The sequence below is a fragment of the Lonchura striata genome, chromosome Z (assembly GCF_046129695.1).
Source record: "Lonchura striata isolate bLonStr1 chromosome Z, bLonStr1.mat, whole genome shotgun sequence".
NCBI classification, from domain to species: Eukaryota; Metazoa; Chordata; class Aves; order Passeriformes; family Estrildidae; genus Lonchura; species Lonchura striata.
The window spans coordinates 23,924,599-23,944,490 of NC_134642.1; the positions used below are offsets into that span (position 1 = coordinate 23,924,599).

General features: G+C 35.6%; 1 protein-coding gene across 1 annotated transcript in view; it reads right to left on the bottom strand.

Moving 5' to 3' along the window:
• PRUNE2 (prune homolog 2 with BCH domain) overlaps positions 1–19,892 on the bottom strand; it is a 130,942-nt gene that overhangs the window by 101,018 nt on the left and 10,032 nt on the right. The window contains exons 2-4 of the mRNA XM_031507397.2: positions 3,453–3,557; positions 2,786–2,988; positions 1,388–1,551 (exon numbers count right to left, since the gene is read on the bottom strand). Coding sequence (XP_031363257.2) covers positions 1,388–1,551; positions 2,786–2,955 — 334 coding nt within the window. The 5' untranslated portion in view covers positions 2,956–2,988; positions 3,453–3,557. The remainder of the gene's footprint in view (positions 1–1,387; positions 1,552–2,785; positions 2,989–3,452; positions 3,558–19,892) is intronic.

Sequence of the window (19,892 nt, forward strand, 5' to 3'; positions counted from 1 at the left end):
AGCTGTGTTTTGTACCCTAGGCTTTGCCAGTCACTTCTCACACCATGCAAAAGAAGGTATGAAGGGACTTTTTATCCACTAAGTTCCTCAAATTTGCTCTACCAAATATAATAATCAAAATGTAATTACTCATTGATTTAAAAAAAAATTAAAATTAGTTACTATATTCCCCAAAACTGAAAGTGCTATCTCTAATGCAAACACTAATAAAATCACTTTATTTTAATCTGGATACATATTAGAGGCACAAATCATGCTGATACATCCACATACAGTACTCAAGCATTCCTGAACAGTATTCAGACTTCTCTGACTCTCCACCAACAAACAAGTATCCTGATATTCCCCCAAAACCCTTTTTTTGATCTGCAGCCAAAACCAATGATTATGCTTGGTCATTTGCTTAGATTCCTGGTGAGCTACTCAACAGAAATTTGGAGCTTACAAAAACGTTTTGTGGCAGGTCAACTAAAGCTTGTTAGCATGGAAAGATACTGTAAGGGCAGACTAAATGCTGCCCTACTGTTAATGCTTATTCTGTAGAATATTTTAAAAAAACTAATATTTCTGACTTCTTATAACATGTCTATTAGTTATCACAGTGATGAGTACAAGATTCTAGTTACTTCTCAAGTCTAAATGTAGACACGTTTTCATAATCCTCATTAAACATGCCCACATTAATTTCTTAATAGGACACTTAGCAGTTTCACATCATTAAAACTTAAAACCTCTAAAATTTGTTGAACATTATTAAAACTCACTAAGTAACTTAAAAGCAGTGACTGTTCTTTTCACCAGTTTTATTTCTCTGTGCAGCAAATAAACCAAGAATAAGAATATAAATTATGAACTTCCAAGACAGAGAATACTTCTGATTGTTGAAGCCCACCCCCACTCTGCTGGGCATACACTACAAAAGAAAAGGAGAGCACAGTGAAGACTTGCTAACACTGTTTTTAAACAGCAGAAGTTTTGCATCACACCATTAAGATATCATTCCATAAAAAAGTAAAACCATTGGGAGGGAGAAGCTTTAACTTGTAAATATTAGATTCCAATCCATATTGTTGTCCACAATGCCCCTGGAATCAACGAACTGCACAGCTTTTCCAGCTACCCAGCTGGTATGTCGACAGCTTCATTTAATATTCTTGTCTAGTGATACAGCAAAGACCTCTCATGCCTATTTTTAAATGCACATTTTTAATATTCAATATAATGTTACTCTTTAACAAACTCTTTACTCCCTGCTTCTTTTATGAAGCTTCCTGTGGTCTTTAAAGGGATTGTTAACCAAAGAATGGATCACACTCTTTCTGCATGAGCAAATTCAGAAACACTCCATTAAACCTTTCAGTATTTAATATAAAGAGTAATCTCTCACCTCTGAGGAGATAAGCCAGTTGCTGAGTGATTAACTCTGGTGCCTTTTGAAGAATTTCTTTTACAACGAAAGAGGAAGAACATGCTTGTAACTCCAGGCTCCTGTCACATTGCTCATCTGGATTGATGACTTTGACAACAGCTGATTCCAAACTTTTATCCTCGCTATCAAGCAAATTTAGAAATTATACATATATTTATCTTTATAGCTACATAGATAATGCAGTAAGAAAGCGCAACACATTTTTTTAAATTCTAAACTACAAGAGCATTGTTATAGCTACCTGAAATCTGCTATAAAGCCAAAGGATGTCACAGACATCCTAAATCCGAGATTCTTAAATTAAGTCTTCAGAGTTCTTTAACTGCTTGATACATCACTAAGTACGACATTTCCTTCATCATAATCTATTAAGAACTATTGAAAAAAATTATTTCTACATCTGCTGAAAATAGCTTTCTCTATAGAGGAGATTTAGGATTTTCTCAACTGAATATCTGAATATTCTGAAAACTTACAATTTTTTTATTTTTTGTATTTAGATCACTTTATGTTACTGTTTACAACAGCAGTAACCAAGCCAAACTAATTTTAATAATAAAATACTAATTGTAATTTTTTGGAATGAAGAAATACGGGAAGTGACAGTAATAAACAAAAAGCAGATCTTTTTGCTCTGAGGAGTGAATGATGCACTTAACTGAGGCACTTAACACATCAACAGCTGTGAGATTCACACATGTTTCTTTCTTCAGATTTTCCATACCTTTAGTCTAATCTTTAAACTTCTCAGAGTATAATGGGGCCATAGGATGCTACTTGTCTTAAATGAAGTTCTAAGGACAGCTGGAAGTAAACAGCATCCTTCACTATGGGCAAGACAGGCAGACCATTATAAAGAGGCTCTTCATAAAAGATTCACAACAGCCTTGTAAATAGTCCGTCTTAAGGATGGGTATGGGACTGTGGTCTTCCTGACACCAACTACTAGCATTTTGAAAGGCTGTAGTTGGTAAGGACCACTATAATTCATCAGTCATCTTAACAGCACATATCCAGGTGTCTGAGCACCTGCAAATCAATATAAGATTCTCAAACGAAAGCTAACTAAGAAGCAGGAAAAGAACTCTGATCTCTTATCTACTGGCCACAGGAAACTTCCAGACTATTTAATTAAATTAAAACATCTAATCTAAAGCATGTGAAAACTCAAGGTTCTTAAAAGTGGAAGTTCCATTAAAAGTGAACCATTCACCTTGTTACACTTATTCAACATAAAGGGAGACAAAATACATTTTAGTTTCCTTTTTTTGGGTCTGGGTTAACATAGCAATATCAACATTAATACAGAAAAACCATTATTTTTGAAACAGTTCAAACTCAAATAAGCCACTTTACCTTGCTAGTATGTTGCTGTTTACAAGCGTTAAAGACAATTTCCCTTCAGCATTCAGCTGATGCAAATTGATTTCATCTCGGAAGATATGGACTGACTCTGGGATTTTCAGCTCTTCCAAAATAAATCTTGTCTCAGTGAAGTAGCTGAAGTCTTTTCTTGGTATGTTCATCACAGGTAAGCAGAGAACATCAGGAGGACTGACCTGTAACACAGGTGTGCATTTGTGAGAATTGGACCCGTCTTTCATCAGGATGGTATTTCAACAGAGTAAGCAATTAGAAACAGCCTGGATATTCTGTTTGGGGTCTTCTCCCCTTTACTTAGTTAAAAGGGAAAAAAAAAAAAAAAAAAAAAAAAAAAGGAGGAGGTATTTCACACTTCTTTTCTTTCATCTGTCACTCTTTGCCTCCTACAGAATACCTGGGAAACCAGGAGAGGAAAAGGATAAGGACTGAAGCACAAGACTGATTTTCTTATGTTATTCAATAAGCCATCTAATAACTACTCATTCATTTTTGTATGGAAATAAATGTTGATTATTTATCTTTCAAAAACTCACTTTCGATAATAACAAAACCATTGTTTTTACAGCAATTGACTTAACAATAAGTCTGTAACAACCTGGAACAAGTGAATTTAGACCACTCAGTCCAATTCTTCCATTACCTTGTCTAGAAAGTAGGCGTAGGCTAGGGTAGAAATAAGTGAATCCAAATCACAGGGTTTATTCCCAAGAACAACATGGACTTTTTCCAGGCATTTGCTCCTGTTCTGTAACATATTAGAAGACAATTGCCATGAGTGGAAATTATGAGAAAAAGTCAAATGAGAAAAGTTCAAAGGACAAGTTAAATAGCAGGCTTTGTACTAATTTGTAGCATTTTTCACTGTTGATTGAAGGAATGGACTTGTCCTGTCCACAAGAAGAACATTCCTTGGCTTCAGAGCACCCCAGAAAGCCAAAACCAAAATTTCACAAGACACCATAGTTTAGAACCCAATGAGGTCTTAATCTAACAGAAGTCTCTTTCACAGCAAAGTAACAGATAAGCAGCAACTTCCTGTATACATGGAAAAGCTTTTCAAAACACCTCACAAATCTATTTAGAAAAACAGTCCAAAAGAGTGTAGAAATACACAAAGCAAAATACACAGCAAATAATATGTAGCAAGTTGTAATTTTAATTTTACCTTTTTTTCTCCACTTAGCTGAAATCAGTAAATAGACAAGGTAACTGCCTTTCATCCTGAATCTTCAGAAGCTGAACACAGCTGAAGTACTATGAGTTTTGAATTGTTCTCACTCAACAAAATTGAGAGCCTTCCAAACAAGGCTCTCAAACCTATTGTATGAAAGCAAAGTATTGAAGGGAAGGACCTACCTTCCTCATAATTACACACAAAAAATATAAGATGACATTTTTCTCTTGTGCACATCATTACTGTCAAGTTAGCTGAATGGAAACATTACAGTTTATTTACTTTCCATGCTTCGTAATTGGTGAAACATATGTGACTGATGCTAAGACTTGTTTCAGAAGCAAATACACAAAAGTAAACATTTTTGTTGTTAGCATGTACAGGCTGATGCACTTTCTGCTATTTTTAACTGGAATTCTGGGTACCAAGATTTTAATCTTTCAACAGAAGCATATAATTATAACATTACTCTTTAATAATTATAAATGTGCAATTTTTCTTAACCTAACCTTTTTTCTCTATTTCTAGTCTTAGGCGTACTTGGACATAAGGAATATACTTAGATTCTCTTTCCTTTAATTGAACAGAGCCGTCAAAATACATTTGGGTAATAAATCCAGGACAGAGTCTCCATCCCCTATATTCCCTCCATTCCCAGGAAAGACAATTTACTGAAGAATACGACTGGAACAGATACGTTAATTTATGCTCTAAGTCTTCACTAACAACACACTCTCTCCATTAACTCTTTTCGCTATAATTCTTGTAACATGTTCTTCTACAGCACACATTTCTGATTGATTTGCCACAATAAGGAACGAAAATAAAGCTCAAAAACTCATCCTTTTTTTTAGTACCCTCTCAATAAAAAATTTCTTCACAATACCAAATCTAAACCTGCCCGTTTCTGGATTAAGGGTATTCACACTTGCCCCACCACTACACATCTTTGTCCGAAATCCCTCTTCAGATTTCCTGTACTTCCCCTTTAGTAGTAGAATGCTGCTCTAAGGTCTTACTGCAGTCATCTCCAGCCTGAACATTCCAACTCTCTAAGCCTATTTTCCTAGGAGAGCAGCTCCAGCCCTGTGATCAACTCAGTGGATCTGTGGATTCAACAGGTCCATGTCCTTCCTGTGCTGGGACCCAGGGTTGGATGCACTCCTGCAGGTGGGGTCTCAGCAGAGCAGAGGGGCAGAATCTCCTCCTTCCCCTGCTGCCCATGGTGGATGCAGCCTAGGACTGGCTTTCTGGGATGCAGGCACACATTGCCAGGTTACAATGAACTTTTTCTCCACAAACACCCACAAGTCTTTCTCCTGAGGGCTACTCTCAGTCCCTCTCTACTCAGTCTGTGTTTATGTTTGGCACTGCCCTGGCCCAGGTGCAGCACCTTGTATTTGGCCTTGTGGTTCATGAGGCCCATCTTTATGCCTGCCAAAGTCCCTCTGTGGTAGTGACAGTGATAGCAAGACCTTTTCCCCCACTTTTCCTGCTTTTCTCTTCACCAAGCAGAATTTCTCTTCCCCTCTTGCAGATTCAATATACACTATTTCAGCAATATTTCATTTCCCCATGTGCAGCTAAATGAATGGTTTTTTAACATCTCACTATTATTTAGTAATAATAACCTGCCAAATACTCTCCATATATATTGTCCATAAATACAACCCTGAAGTATGCCATCCAAGCACACATATTGCTTATCTTACATGTCTGAGACTGCTCCCTCTTTCACCACCTAGTTTACTTAGTCTACTACATGCTAATCAGCCATGATTAGGAAAAGCAGGCACATGGATGTAAGGGTTCCTCTCATAGGTCTTTCCAAGCAAAAATGTGGCAGAGAAGAACACAATCCGGAAGACAAAGATCCATAAGACCAGTAAGGCTTAGCTACAATAGGATTAAAATTTGATTACCTCCTGCAGTTATCACAGCTAAACCTGAGAGGAAACATGAACTGCCAAGAATCTCTGAGAATTAAAAAAAAAATTGGGAGGTTAATGATGAGGATAGAACTCTTAAACTACATACAAGATGAGTGATTTCCCTTCCTGATGATGAGTTTTTCTTTAGCTAGACTAAGGGTAAATTGTAAAATGCACAAACACTGGATGACTGGGATAAAATTAATTATAGAAATTATGTGTCATTTTCAGATGGCATCTATCAGGATAACTCAATTTACATCAGACCTGCATAGATTAACATTCACTTACTGTGCTCAGAAAAGAGATTTATAAACATTATAGGCTACCTCTATAAGAGATGTGATTCTCAGATATTTGCTATGAAGAAGCTCTCATATTTGTTCAGTTTTGTTGTCTATAAATACATAAAAGCATTAGTATGACAACTGCATCTTTATGTAACTGCAGTAAAAATACCATTTATTGGTTCCCATCTGCATCAAACAGCTAATGTATTCAAACATACTGCAATACTGCCAATCAGGTTTGTAAATATTTTGATCACGACACATTAACTACATTGATCAAACTACAATATTCCAGTCAAAAATTACATTGTCTTTATTTTTTTTTTTCTTCTCTTAATAGAGAAGTTGAAGTGATCCTGCAAGGTAATAAACACTGAAGACTCATCCTAGTATAAACAGAAATGCCTACAAAACGCTCAGTGTAGCATTTTGTAGCAAAAAAAAACTTTTCCATTTCCTCCATACACATTCACCCCCTCACATACACAATGCACAAATACATGCTCAGCAGGCACACATGCCTTGCTTTCTGAGTCGTTATTTGCTTTTCGCCTTAAATTTCACTAGTTCTGTCCTTAAACTGTAATGAAATCACTGCATTTTACTTCATGGAATGGGACAGCACTTGTCAAGCACAGCAGTTCTTTGAAGAAGAAACAATATGGCTTAACAGAAGCAGATTAAAAATGAAGAAGCTGCAAAACCACAGAGCAATACATAGTGTCAGATACAACACTGAAAATTTTTCCAGCCTTGTGGCTGAAGCACCAACCAGAGGGGGTAATAGCTTCACAGACACAGTATTCCTGGAGGTGCACAGAGGAAAATCATAACTGTCTGGACAAAGGCCAAGATAGCAAAAAAATCTGTCTTTCAGTAATTAAAATAATCAAATCACATGAAAGAAGATTTATGTACCTGAAATTCCACCTTCAAACCAGAGGTACAATTTATTGCATAGTCATTTTGGAGTGCAACTTGCACAACTTACAGTAACAGGCAGTATTATGCTTCCAGCAGCCTGAGGGCTTTTAACATGATTATAGATCTCTGTTGTCAGAGAAATGGTTTTAAGCCAAAGCAAAGTTAATTTAACATTTCATGCAAAGTTCCAGTTAGTTAAATACTTCATAAGTCTTTTCAAAAGAATCCTTTGGCCTGGAAAAAAAATAGATGGTCTCTTATTCTAAAAAGAGATGTAATAGAGAATCCTTGTCTTCTTCCATTTTTTAAGTCAGTCAAAAAAATTATTCCATTTCTCTGCCCCTGTAGTATACCATTTATCATGTACAGTATATGATACATAGTCATCTAAAGTACTAGCTTTTAAATACCTGGTTTCATAAGGATTCTTCCCTAAGGAACTCAAGTGTAGTCACAAAAATTTCAAGTGTGACATGTTTTAATCATTACCTATGGAATATCCACTGTACAGTCTTGCTTTAATTACAAATATGAAAGAAAAAAAAAAAAACTTCTACAGCAAACACCAATACCACTAGCAGAAAAAAATATAAAACAAAACAGGAATTTTCCAATTCTGCACCATTTGCTTTAGTGCTGGAGAAACAGCCATACTAGTAAGATAAACAAAGGTGGAAGGATCAAAAACACCATCCTCGGAAATGGCTGGATAAACATAAAATGTTATCTGATATTTTGCTTTGGATGGGATACAGTGAGAAAAGACCATGACTAGTCCATAACAAAGACTAGGAGAACATCTTCACACCTTATCTGTTGTACAAATAGCACTTGTTTATATAATTAATCCACTTGCACTAGTACTCTGATGATTAGTGCACTGTTCATGTGTTCAAAAGCAGGTTGAACACAGCCTTATGATTACATCTGCTCTTCTTAAAATTAGTATTAATATTAAAAGGTATATTTAAGAGTCAGCATCTTGATAAAAGGAGGAATTTTACTAATTTTAAAATGTTGCTTCCCAAATTCACCATGTTCCACAGAACTGTGACGTTCGTTCAAAATAAATAATGCAATTGAGGCACGGTAGCTATCCAACATGCCAGCCAGGCAAGGAAGCCTTATCTTTAGATTGTTCCTGGAATTTCCACAGAACAGGAACTCTCTTTTCCAGTTATTTCTAATCAAGAACTAGCAGGGCCACCTATTACTGATGAGAATGTAGTTCAGTATTTCTTCATTACCAACAGGCTCTGACTCAGAATTCTGCAGGCAGACAAACTTACTGCTATTCAGGAAAGAATTCTGAGGAATCACAAACATTTATCCCTTTTTCACTTTTAGTTAATTTTACAGCCTGTAACTGTAGGCAAGTCAGCTCTGCTTGTTTTTGAAACACCTTCTCTCTAGTTTATTATATACATTCATTCACACTGAGAAAATCCAGAAATGGACAATTATTTCTACATTAAGTTTTCACTCGAAAAAAAATAGCTGGCATAATCAAATAATGCAGAAATTCTATTGAAATATAAAAAAGAAGAACTACAGAACTCAGAACATTAATCAAAATTTTGTTGGCTCTTTTTAAAATTAGATGTACTCCATCAATTGTTTGGTGTTAATTTTTCACCATGTTTTATAAGCTTTATATGTTCACAATCCTCTGCTTCTACAAAATTTTGTCTTCAGGATCAACATTCGAGACACCACTTCTACTAGATCATGGAGTGTATGTATTCAGAATACCCAGTCATATGTGATTTTCAAACTGAATCATACGTGGGATATATATATGCCAACTCACATTTTTGAAGTGCAACATTGAAGTCATATATTTTGATCCTATCTTTGCTGCTATATCAAGATAAAAAATGCTTTAAGTCAGACAGACATTAAATATGCTTTGTCTTAGAGAATTAGAGAAACCTAAGTTTTTATTATATAAGATAAACAAAATAATAAAGCAAAGTATTATTTTAATGGCTTAAATGACTTTGTAGGCTCAGTAGCAATATCACATTACTCCTCCTGCAAAGACAAAACAGGATACGGTCTCCTATGGCTGAAAAAGGAGACTGTTTCCAGCACAATGATTATTTAAGCTTGACTTAGCTGTACTTCAACAGTCTGTCAATAGGATTCTCTATAATAGAAGTTACTAAACTAAAAATCAGTCTCTTTCTTTCATTTATGCTGCATTAATTAATTTGTTGTTTAAATTAACCTGCCTTACACAGGATTAGTGTTCTCACCTAGTAACTGAGTATAGCACACAGAAATTCAGCTTAGAAATTCAACACACAGAAAGTCAGCAAATGAGCAAGTTATATTCCTAGCCCAGGTCACCTTTAGTGCTTAAAGTCAGTCACAATAAATCTCTGAATTTCCACCTCAAGCTACCTAACTCCTCTTTCCACTTCCTCCATACATGCCACTTAACGCGCAGAAGTGAGACTGGAATGCCTAATCTAGTTTACTGGACTTGATTGTATTTATCTCTCTTAGGAATTGTTTAACTTACTACAGGACCAAACTGTTCTTTGAGATATTAGGCACAAATGACTTAAGAGTGCCCCTCAGGTAAATATATCAGCTCTGTGGTGTGTCAGGAGGTGATGGGTAGCAACAGTGCCCTACATCATACAGTGCAGAGACTGAATAAACTACACAGAGCAAAGAGAAAGTGTATTCAAGAAAAACAGGTGGGTTTGTTTTAATAAAGGTAAAGGAATGCAATCCAAACAATACAGTTAATTTACCTGCCTCTCACAAACTTAACATCTGGCCTTGGATTGTTTAAGTTTAGCTGCTTTAAAAAGAAGGAAACAACTCTGCTACTGAGAATAAATTTACCAAGAGTCAGGAAGCACTTTAACATTGCATTTTACAGAAGCCTTTGGAGTAAAGCTTCATCTTTCTTAAATCAGTGTAACCCTTAGGTGACGGGCACCAAGCTGAACATGAAACCACAGCCTGAAGTAGGCCAACAGCTCCATAGAAGTGTCATTAGTGAGCAAGAAAATCATAGCTGGAAGAGATGATCAGGCCAAAGTCACTTCCACTTTTGCCTTTTTTGTTCAACAGGTTTTTATCATACTGTAATTCTAAAATGTCTTTGGATTTTTACCATATTCTGTTAAGAATGGTGCTGAAAAGATTTCAGTTTTTGTTTTGTCTTTTGTTTTGTTTCAGTTTTTAACTTCAGCATTATTTCAGTTGCTCTTTTTTATTCCACACTGAAAATCAGGCACCTGTTCCTCTGTAGCAGCAAGTACTGCTCTGCTCTGCCTGCTCTAGACATCATTCCACAAAAACTCCTTTATTATCATTGGCAGCTTCTTTCTTCATCAGGAAATTCTATGATTGTAATATGTTTTACTCCTGTTGTCCTTCTGAAAAATAAATATTTGATTGATCTGATGTAAAAGCTGAGCACAGAATAAAAATTGTAATACTGTGCTTTTTAGTAAAAGGATGTGCACTCACCATAAAACCTGACTTTTAAAAAACAATCTATTTTTTATTTGCAATGCTATGCGAATAGAAACATAGGCTTCATTATGAGAATGCAGTTTTTATTCACACAGTAATTAGTTATGTCTACAGTGTTTAGATCTCTGAATTGTCCTCACTATAACACTAGCATCAGAGCCCCACACATATTGCAAATGAGAAAGAGAAAATGCTAATTACATTCCTGTATTACTTTAAACATGCATATCATTTCAGTGTAGTGCTAGTCACTAATAAAATTTTGTTGCTTTAATGCCTAATACTCCTTTTTACACAGATGACACAACTGCAATATAAACTTTTAAGTAGTTTATTTAGTAAGTTCATCTGGGTTGAGGCTAAGGAAGCAGACTGTATGTTACCTTTTGAACGCATATGCGAAGGATGTAATACATACATCAGAAATACCCATGTAAGGAATGAACCTCTTTCTCTGATAATGTGGGCTGTGTCCAAGTGCCCAGTCTGCTCATGAAATCCAGAGAGGTCATTGATACAATGACCCATGGAACTGCTGCCTGGAGCAGTCTGAAACCACCTTGACCAATTTACCTCAATAAAGAATCCAATTCAGATGTTCTCCACCATGACACACCTCCCCTTCAGCCTAACCAAAGAAGAATAATCTATGGCATGAACTAAGACCCTCACATGTGCTCAGATGACTGGGGTCTTCTCAGTCACTCTTGGTCCTTTCCTTTAGCACTGGTCATCTTCTTCCAGAGCAGAATCATGCAAAAACATGCTACTGATGTCTTCAAAGCCAGATATATGAGATTAAGGAGCTGATCCTCCATTTCATTTCATCAGCTGATACCACTGCATTTCTTCAGAAGTCAACAAGCCTAGATGTATCAGGTGTTTTGCCTCTGCAGCTCCTACAGACATTCCTCTTGTGATGGCAAACAGACTCCACAGAGCTTTCAGACTTGCTCTCAGGTGGCAAAATATGTTTCAGCATAAATATTACCCAAAACCTTTTCTGAAGCAGACTTCCCCATCTATCCCTGAAGCATTAAGAAGACATTTAAACATATTTCCTTGATACCATTTGGCTCATTGCAGATTTTTGCTGTGCTTTAAGCACACTGTTGACTGCATTAAATAACCTCATAATCACATTTAAAGGCTTAGTGATATAGTGTCACTAATATACTAAAATATATGATAAATGCAGTCAGCATTTTCCATACCATATGCTTGTAAATGTTATTCTGCAGGGAACCAATTAAAACTATAGAAAATTTGGAACACAGACATATGGAACAAAACAAAGCAACTTATCTTGTCACCGTGGTGCTTGCTCAGTACATCGATTAGGGAATGGTGATATTATAGGACAAACAAATGTCACTTTAATTAAAGTCTGCTGAAAGGCAATATACAATAGCAATCTAAAACATTAGTTTTTACTGTGCTGATGTTAGTTTTCCTTCTAATTAGATAAAGCAGGTAATATACACTCCTGAAAAAAAACCCACAAATATTCCTATTTGATGTAATGTAACACTAGTCCTAATTCTATTTTAAAACTTCCCCTTTTAATATACAAGGAGAAAATGTAGGAAACTTAAACAGAATGTTTGGGTTTCAGGAAAAACATGCTGAGGATATACAACTTTTAAGGGAAAAAATAAGTTTATGCAGGGACTTATAGGTTTTTCTATGAAAATTCTGTGTATCAGGGAAAACAGTGTCTATCACAATTGACAATGTAAAAATAGTAAAAGAAAAGGAAGAAGTAACAATCATTTTAAAGCAAAAAGTTATCGGTAGGTAGAATCATGGTTACTTCATTCCCAAAGCAAGTTGGGAAAGATCTGTCAGAGGAAATATGCTCAAACTTGCATTTGCCATTCCTTCTTCCACTTCAGAGTTCAGCACTGCAGTAGCACCACAGTGCTCATTAGAAAGATTACAAAAAAGATGAAGAACCTTGAGGTTACATATTCTAGGAAAGACTCCTATCTTACTATTCTTGTATTGTGCCAATGACATCTTGAACTAACATACATATGATGATAATGCAAACAGTATTTATGATGAAGATTATTATTTTCCCTTTGAAACACACCTCCATTTCCCAGTACTCTGACATAGAATATATGTGTAACTGAGCCATGTTTCTAATTTAATGCACTAGAACAAGTGGTAGAGAGGGGGGAAAGAAAGGAATTAAGTTAATTCTGCAGTCACCAAAAAATGTTCCAGCACAGCCAAGATCTGTCAAGAGCCACAATACAATAAACACATCTTTCTCACACCGAATTATAGGCAGATTGTCACTAACTACAAAAAAAATCCCACCTTGAATGGAAGGAAAACTGCAATAATGGTAAATAGGATATTGATTGCACAAACTCTTATCTATCACATTAGCTCAATTTCATCTCCTAAGAGATATGTTATAGAGAGCTGAACCATAAAATCAGAGAGTATACAGAATTAGAAATTATCTTTATGGTGAGCATATCAACTCCTGCTTTTAAAGTATGGAAAATCTTTGAAAAAAATAATTTGTGCAAAAAAAATTGTAAAAATGTGCAATTACAAAGTAAACAAAAGCACTATAAAGGTACTATAAAGGTATATAATTTTTTAAGGGTATCATATTATTTCAGTTAATAAAAATTGATAACTAACAGAATATAAGAGACAACTAGAAGGTTTTTGAATTTAAGATTTGGCTCACTTTCATTAATTTGAATTAAGGATTTCATAATGTATTATTTAAAATTTTATTAAGCATAAGGAAACAGGAGATATAAATGACAAATTCTCATATGAGGGGACATTAATGACTGATTAAGACATTGCTCTCAATGACTTTTGCTGAATCCTCTTATTTAATACCAAAACAGGTAATTCATCATCCCTGGCAAATCTGCTGCCCTTGCTAATTCAAAAGACAAGAAATATTTTTTTAAATATATAGTAACAACAAACAAAGTAAATTACATTAATATTTCAACTTTCACCTTTCAATATCTCCTAGTTTTCGCTGAAGACACTATCATGTATTTTTAATCTATGAAAATCACTGATACCTGTGCCCTCCCTCACAGAGCAACTTGGTCGATTTTCTTTAACAGTCAAGGTCTTGGTTTACAATCAAAGAGGACACTGTCAGGAAAAGAAATCTCCATGGATTTCTATGCCTACCGCAGTTAAGAGCACATGATCCAAAGGTAAGGAGAGATATGTAAGGAGCAAAGAAGAATCTTCTTCTCAGGCTTGGCTTATTTTCAATAAACCACAGAGCTCAAACTTGCTTAAACTCTGATTCTGAATGTAAAAAATCCAACGTACAACATCCTTCCTAGGTCTTAAGTGTCTGGTAGTGAAGCTAAAAAAAACTTCAACCAACTAACAAATGAACAAAAACCCCCAAAACAAACAAAAAAAGCACACAAAATACCCAAACAAACAAACAAAACCAAGAAAAACCAAACTCAAACTAATAAAAACGTACCACACTCCTCACCTCACAAACAAGAAACATAAACAAAGCAAAAATTCACACAAAAAACCCACAAACAAAACCAAAACCTCTATGTCCATAAAAGGGACATATACAAGCCAAAATACCTATGCACAAGGCTGCTCAGAGCATCCAGGCCCAGATTTTCCTACTGGTAAACTCTGAGGATACTGGTAGGGCAACTAAAATTGTAGCCTCACCTCAATGACTCGCAACACAGCTTACTCCAGCTCACAGACATGCATTCTGTGCCAATAAGACAATTCCTAAATTTCCAGTCATAAGAATTCTACAAGGCGTGAACTAAAATCTCTCTGCATCCTTAATGTGTTCAAGATGTTAAAGGGATTCACTGCCCTTGGAGATACTGCCAACACATCCAGATAAACACTTGTCAGACCAGGGGCAGTGGTAACATTAGAAACTGGCGATGATTTCATGGCTTTGCAGTGTAAGGTCACTCTCTGCTCCCAGATTGGTATTTTTTTAGTTTATTATTTCTGCTTAGTTAATTGCATACATCTCAGCATATCAGAGGATGATTACACAGTATTTTGTGTAATATAAGTATTTTTCACTGAAAAAACAAATGGCATAATTACATGTAGCTGTCTTTCCCTTATACGGGAAGTATATACTGGCCTTGTACTGCTGTTGAAAGGGTATCTGTTCAGCATTAATGGAATTAGGAAAGTCTATTAAAAATAAATAAAATGTAATTGTTTCCTTTCTTTAACTAGCTAAGTAGAAGAAAAGTTTTTCTTAGCATCAAAGAGGATACAGTACAATGGTAACATAATTACATTCAGTCATATTTGAACATTTAATCCCTAGCTGTAGACAGAGTTCATATATATAAACATCAACATATATATTGCCACTTCTACATAAAAAAAGTATGCCATATCATAAAAAAATACTGATTAAAAGAGATTTGAGATACTCTACTACAAGATTACAAGATATTAGTAAGCTTTTTAAATTTACAGAAACCCACAAAGGGTCTGTGATTTGAGTAATCTATTACACAAAGCAATATATGAGAAGCAAATGTTGAGAATGAGGTCTACTTATAAAAACAGACTGCTAAAAACGCCTATCTGAGAAGATCCACATTCACTGAAGCCACATGAATTTTACATTCCTGTGATATAAAGGCCAGTCTTACAAATACATTGTAATGATGTCCATTAATTCGGGGAACTGGGATGTTAAAAATTATCGTAGGTAGTATCACAATTAGCACCAAAATAAAGTTTAAATTTTATTTATTTTTTCCTTCAAAACAGCCTGTATGATACAGCAACATCAACATATATATGTATTTTAATAACAGCATGACTTAAATTATTTGTTTTGTTAAGAAAGATATAATATGAAGCATTTGGGCTGTGTAACATGGTTAACACAACATTAGCAAAAAATCTGCAATTTCTACTCTGCTGACAACTAGTCTGTGAAGCCAACAGCATACCAAGCAACAGTGGTACTTAGCAGTTAGCTGAAACTCCAAATGCCATTTAAAAATGCACAACACAAGGAAAGTTTATAATATAGTTAAATGAAACTACAACACAAGGAAAGTTTATAATATAGTTAAATGAAACTACACGTAATTGCTCCTCATAGGAGAATTCTCCTTTCAGCTTAAAATGCTGGTTTTTAATGCTTCAGCCTAGAAACAACATTCAGAGAATGCAGTATAAAATATTTAAATTACAAGAATTTTTTATACATATTTAACACCTCAAAAAAAAACCAAAAAAAACCACTGCCATCAGTTTTGGACATATTGGAATACTTTGGAAACAGTTGGACATAGAAGACAGTTACCCCACCTCTGTCTAAGTAATTCGTTCATCCATCTTGGCTAACTGATACTAAGAGAAGGAACAGTACTCAAAAATTAAACCAGCAGAGTCTCCATATACACATTCTGAAACACAAGAAGGAAAAGGGGAGAAAGGAAACGGGGAAAAAGTATTAGGTGCTGCATGACAAACCACCCTATCAAAAACAGAAATAACATTGTAGTTCAGTATGGCTTTCTTCAGAAACAATAGAAAAGACTTTTCTTCCCACAGATCATTCAGAAAGGGAAGCTACGAACACCGAAGATGAGAGAAAGGGGGAAACTCATCTCTCTGTGACTGGAAACACTCTGCTTTCAACTGACATTTGATTCCCTTGATTTACATTGCTCTCTGGCCTCACAGTAAAATTATCTAATTTATGCAGGTGTTTCTGTAAGAGCTAAAAAGGAAAAAGATCTAGCTACTAAAGCTCAGTGGGTCTGAGCTATTTTAAACTTTATGTATGTTGATATATATTAATGAAATGCCCTCAGAAACATTTGCAATTATGTAAAGTTGGAACACTAACAATAGTAAGCGAAACTACAGATAATGAACATAAGTGTAGTGAAAATAAGTTTCCGTGATTCAAGTTAATTTTGCAAGTTTATTTAGACTTTTGACAGAATTAGAAACTAACTGGGATAATTCTGCATTCAATGAATTTTACCATTCTACTGTCACTTCTGCCTTTTTAAGGGTTTTGATTTATTAATCATTATGGAGTATTTTTTGGGGGCAGGAAAGGTATACAGGGATATTTTTGTGGGAGTTTTTTGTTTTGGTTGGAGTTTTCTTTGGTTAGTTGCTTTTGGTTTGGCTGGGGCAGAGGGGGTTTGTGTGTGCGTATATTCAGACCACAGCGTAGACCCTGTCTTACTTAGCAATCACATCAAATAAGTTTCTCTAATTTCTATTCATAACTTCAGTGTGTCACACCATATTCTTGTTCAAAACAGTAATCAGTGTTAACAAACAGGAGAGAATGGAGCTACCTGGAGGTACTTGGAAGTACCCAAGCATTTCTGCAAAGATGCAGAAAGTACAAGAAAATTCCCTTGCTCTGTCTGTTATTTATTTCTACAGACTTCTGCTTATTTTTATTAAAGAAGTGGTTTCTGACTCTCAGTGCAGACAACATGCTCTTCTATTACATAGTTCACACCAAATTACCACAAAAATTAATTACTTTCTAAGCATTTAGCAGTGTAAAGGAGTCCTCAAAATAAATGCTGTGGAGATTTACTCCTCAAACAAAAAAACAAACAAACAAACGTGTATCTGAGTAAGAAAGCATGCCACTTCTGAGCTTCTCTGGACTGCCACAGATTAATAGTCTATCATAAGGGCTAAATATTTTAATGTGAAGATGAACAGTCCTACAGCTATAACTGTCTCAGTGTCATCCTGTCACCTACTGCAGCTGTGTCTTCTGCCAGGATCTCTGAGGGATGGAGCTTATCCTCTCCTTCCTGTCAAAAAATGACAGGCTAGGTGACTTGAAGTGCTTTCTCAAGAATCTGTAATGCTCTGAATCTATCTATTAATTACACATTTACTAATATTCAGGCTTGAAAATATATGCAAGAGTATATCAAACTATGATCACAAATAAACCAGATCTACTTTAGATTTTGTAGAAGAGCTGGAAAAAAATTGTTTACCATAGTTCTTTTTGTTTCTAAGGAAAAAAAAAAAAGCTCTCCATATTTCACAGAATCATAAATTCCTTGAACATCTCAAGTTGGAAGGTATTCATGGGACCATCAAGTGCAACTCCCTGATTCCTGCAGGACTAACCAACACTAAACTAGATGACTAGACTCGGTGAATTGAGAGGATTTGACGCTATGAACACTTCCACGAGAAGCCAGTTCCAGTAACTGACCACCCTCTCTTTATGCAAAGAACCTTTCTAACATCCAGTCTGAACATCCCGTGGCACACGTTCACTCCATTCCCTTATGATCTACCACCACTCACAAGGAGAGATCAGCAGCTCACCCGCCACCACCCCATGTCTTGCCTCAGCCTTCTCTTCCCTCAAGCTGAGCAAACCAAGTGACCTCAGATATTCTCTGAAGTCTTGCCCTCTGGGTCCTCAAGTTTTTCCTTCAACTCAATGTGAAAATAGAGCATTAACAGTACTTTATTTCTTTAACAGCGTTTGTCAGAAAATCAATATAGCATGCCATATGGGCATAAGGAAAACCTAGTTTCCTCCTTCCTTAGAGGTGCAAATTTACCAAAGAGGTCAGTGTTTCTAATACATATCAAAGATTCCAACTTGACCAGTCTTATTCAGTAAAGTCTCTACTCCCATCACCTCAGGAATTTTCTTGCCTATCTCAACAATATCTAGAAACAGGCTCCCTAGGGTTCCTGCTTCTCTTTGTGTGTCCAAGTGACAGAGAATGTGAATGTACAAGTGACCTACATGAAAGTGGTAATTTAATAGTGTGCACTAAGAGAAAACTGCTAAGGCTGAGATGCCAGATAGGACAACTACACTCAGTGTTTGCAGTCCCTTTCCATCTTCTTCAGGTCTCACTTTCTTCAGCTATCATATACAGTCTCTTCCTAAAAAATCTATGTAGTCACTTTGGAAACATTAGATTCCAAACCCATGCTCTAAAGTGAGTACCACATTCTCACGATGCAATAGATGTGTAAAAGAGATTTTCATGCCTCTGAGAGAGATGCTTACGCCCTAGAATGCCTGTAATTCAATCATCCTCTGAGTTTTCAAATTGGACAGAACACATCAGATTACTACTCCAGCTGTAGCTTCTGATATTTTACTGTGGCTCAAAGAATTCTATGAAATATAAACCACTTCCAATTTATGGAAGCAGAGAGCAGATTCTGCTCCTACCGATTGCTGTTAATTCAGTATCAGTAATTACTATCTGGTTGGAAAAAAACAGCTAAATTCTAATCACTACTTAACAGGGCAAGTAACCAGTTTGCTTTTGCCACAAACATCATCAAGTAGCTCTGATTTGGGGTCTGAAAATTTGAAATATGCAAAGACTTAAACAAATTCTAACTAATTTAAAAGGTAAGTAATGAAGCACTCAGTTAACAATGGAGGACACATGCAAACAAGCAGAGCTAGAACTATGTAGAATGTAATTTCACATCTTGTTTAGCATACTAAATGCATCAGTAGCTCATTCGTTGGCACAGAAGGAAAAGACAAACTACACTATCATCAGCACTGATGAAGAATCACAGAGCACTTACACTGCAGTGTTCTGAAATTGTTGAAATTTACTAAGAGTCTGTACTAATTTCACACATACTGTACACTCCTCTGCTCTTAAAAGCAACATGGCAGTATCATAGCTCTGCATGTTGTGTATTGTAGTGCTTGGAAAGCAAAATTAGGAGAAAGAAAAAATATGGGAAAGGAAAAACAAAATAAAAATATAAGTGTCTCATAATTTCAGCCTTTTTGCAGTCTACAAAGTTAAGGAGAAAAGGAAACAAGAAGGTAAGTTCATCTGTTTATTGCTATCAACATTAAGACAGCATTTTTATATTTACTGTTCTATTTTAGCATACTGAGGCCACTGTCTTCAGTTTTACCCAGTATAAATGCAAACAAGATCTCAGCATTTCTAGTCAAGCGGAGTTCATATACTTCACACATACCTAAATTTAAACAAAAATATTTCTTTAGAGCAGTTCATTTTCTTTACCAACTGTAACTTTTGTTTTACTTAGAATATGCAAAGAGATTATCTTTTCAGGTCATGAGATTATAACTGGTTTAATTATCATATGGAGCAGGGGTGGGAAGTTTATGGCTACTTTGATTGGTTTTTCAAATGAAGGCTCAACATCTTCACATTGAGACAGGCTCATACCATACCACAACTACTGCACAAACTTTGCAAAACAGA